At 37.2% G+C, this 1805-nt stretch overlaps 1 protein-coding gene across 1 annotated transcript; it reads left to right on the top strand.

The window, feature by feature from the left end:
• The first annotated feature begins 329 nt into the window (after nt 1–329).
• On the top strand, nt 330–1286 carry LOC118857773 (olfactory receptor 14A16-like). The gene has a single exon (XM_036768295.1). The coding sequence runs from the start codon at nt 330–332 to the stop codon at nt 1284–1286; it is 957 nt and encodes a 318-aa protein (XP_036624190.1).
• The last annotated feature ends 519 nt before the right edge of the window (nt 1287–1805 follow it).

Genomic DNA, 1805 nt, shown 5'->3' with positions numbered 1-1805 from the left:
TAGCTGAGGGAACTTTTTCTGAGAATCACGTCTTTAAATGTCAAAAAATAAATAAAATAAATAAATACAATTGCAATGGAAACAAACTACATGGAAATAAATTTATCAAAAAATGCAGGTTTTCAGGTTAAAATCCTCTGTACTTTGCATCATTTCATTTTAAAAACTGAGAAAATTATAAGCATATAGAGGGACTCTGAACTATATAAGGTCAGAGAGTGAGCTTTAACTAATGTAAACTGATATTGAAAATAAAGAGTGTTCTAATCATTTGACATCTATTTCTTTTCTCCATGCAGACAGTAGAGAAAATCCTCTACCCCTAAAACATGGCCAATCTCACTGTGGTGACAGGATTCTTCCTCATGGGCTTTTCAAACACCTGGGAGCTACAGGTCTTACATGCCATTCTCTTCTTACTGATTTACCTGGTGGCTCTAATGGGTAACATACTGATTTTCACCCTCATCTCTCTTGATGGGAAACTCCATACCCCTATGTACTTCTTTCTGAAGAACTTGTCCTTTTTAGACCTCTGCTTTATTTCCATCACAGTCCCAAAATCAATTGCAAATTCCCTGAGTCACAGCTATTCCATCTCTTTTTGGGGGTGTGTGTCACAGCTCTTTTTAATGATGTTATCTGTAGCATCAGAGCTTTTTCTCCTCACAGTGATGTTCTATGACTGCTATGTGGCCATCTTTAAGCCCCTGCACTATGACGTCATCATGACCAGAGGGGCTTGTGTGAGGATGGCAGCTGTTTCCTGGCTCAGTGGAGGTTTGTTTGGGGCCCTGCACTCGGCTAGTACGTTCACTTTGCTTTTCTGTGGCTCCAAGAAGACTCCCCAGTTCTTCTGTGATGTTCCTTCCTTACTGAGGATCTCCTGCTCTAATTCATACCTTGCAGCTGATGTGAGTTTGGCAATTGGGGTTGGTATAGGGGTTTTCTGCTGTGTTTACATCATAATCTCTTACACTCACGTCTTCTCAACTGTACTGAAGATTCCAACCACAGAGGGTAGGTCAAAAGCTTTCTCCACTTGCCTGCCCCATCTCATCATTATCGTGGTTTTTATCACAACAGGTCTCATTGCTTATCTAAAGCCACCCCAGGAATCTGATTCAGTTATAGATCTATTATTGTCCATGTTCTATACAGTGGTGCCCCCAACCATAAACCCAGTCATCTATAGCCTGAGGAACAAGGACATGAAAACTGCTTTGATGAAACTCATAGCCTGTAAATACTTCTCAAAGAGATTAATACCAAAGTCTTTTCCATGATCATAAGCCTGTGCAAATATTCATACTTATGTACACAAATTTATATACATATACATATAATATATATGATATATATGCATACATGTGTATATATTTCATATGTATACATATCTGTGTGTATATGTACATACATTTCCTATATAGTGATATATCACTTCTCCTCTTCGCGCGTTTGCTGACTTAAATTCCTTGCTTATGTGTCCATGTCAAATTCATCAGTTTTAAAATGTTGACTCCCAGAAGTCCTGAAGCATCATAACAATATGCTCTTAGAAGTATGAACACTCATTTCAGTCCTAAAATCAAGAAGCTACCACTTTTCTGAAAAAAGGATACTTATTTGAAAATAATGTACTTGAAGGCCCCCTGATGAATTCATATTTAATTAAATGGCTGCATAAAATAATAAAAGATATCATCTGACTTGAAAACACACGAAGCATTTAAATCAGAATGCCACAACTTACATTGAAACACCAAAAGTGACTAATATGTCTATTTTGATTTATGGTTTTTTGA

Source organism: Trichosurus vulpecula, chromosome 7 (assembly GCF_011100635.1).
Source record: "Trichosurus vulpecula isolate mTriVul1 chromosome 7, mTriVul1.pri, whole genome shotgun sequence".
Lineage (NCBI taxonomy): Eukaryota > Metazoa > Chordata > Mammalia > Diprotodontia > Phalangeridae > Trichosurus > Trichosurus vulpecula.
Note: the sequence above shows the minus strand (reverse complement) of the source record. Positions and strands in the feature narration are given on the sequence as shown.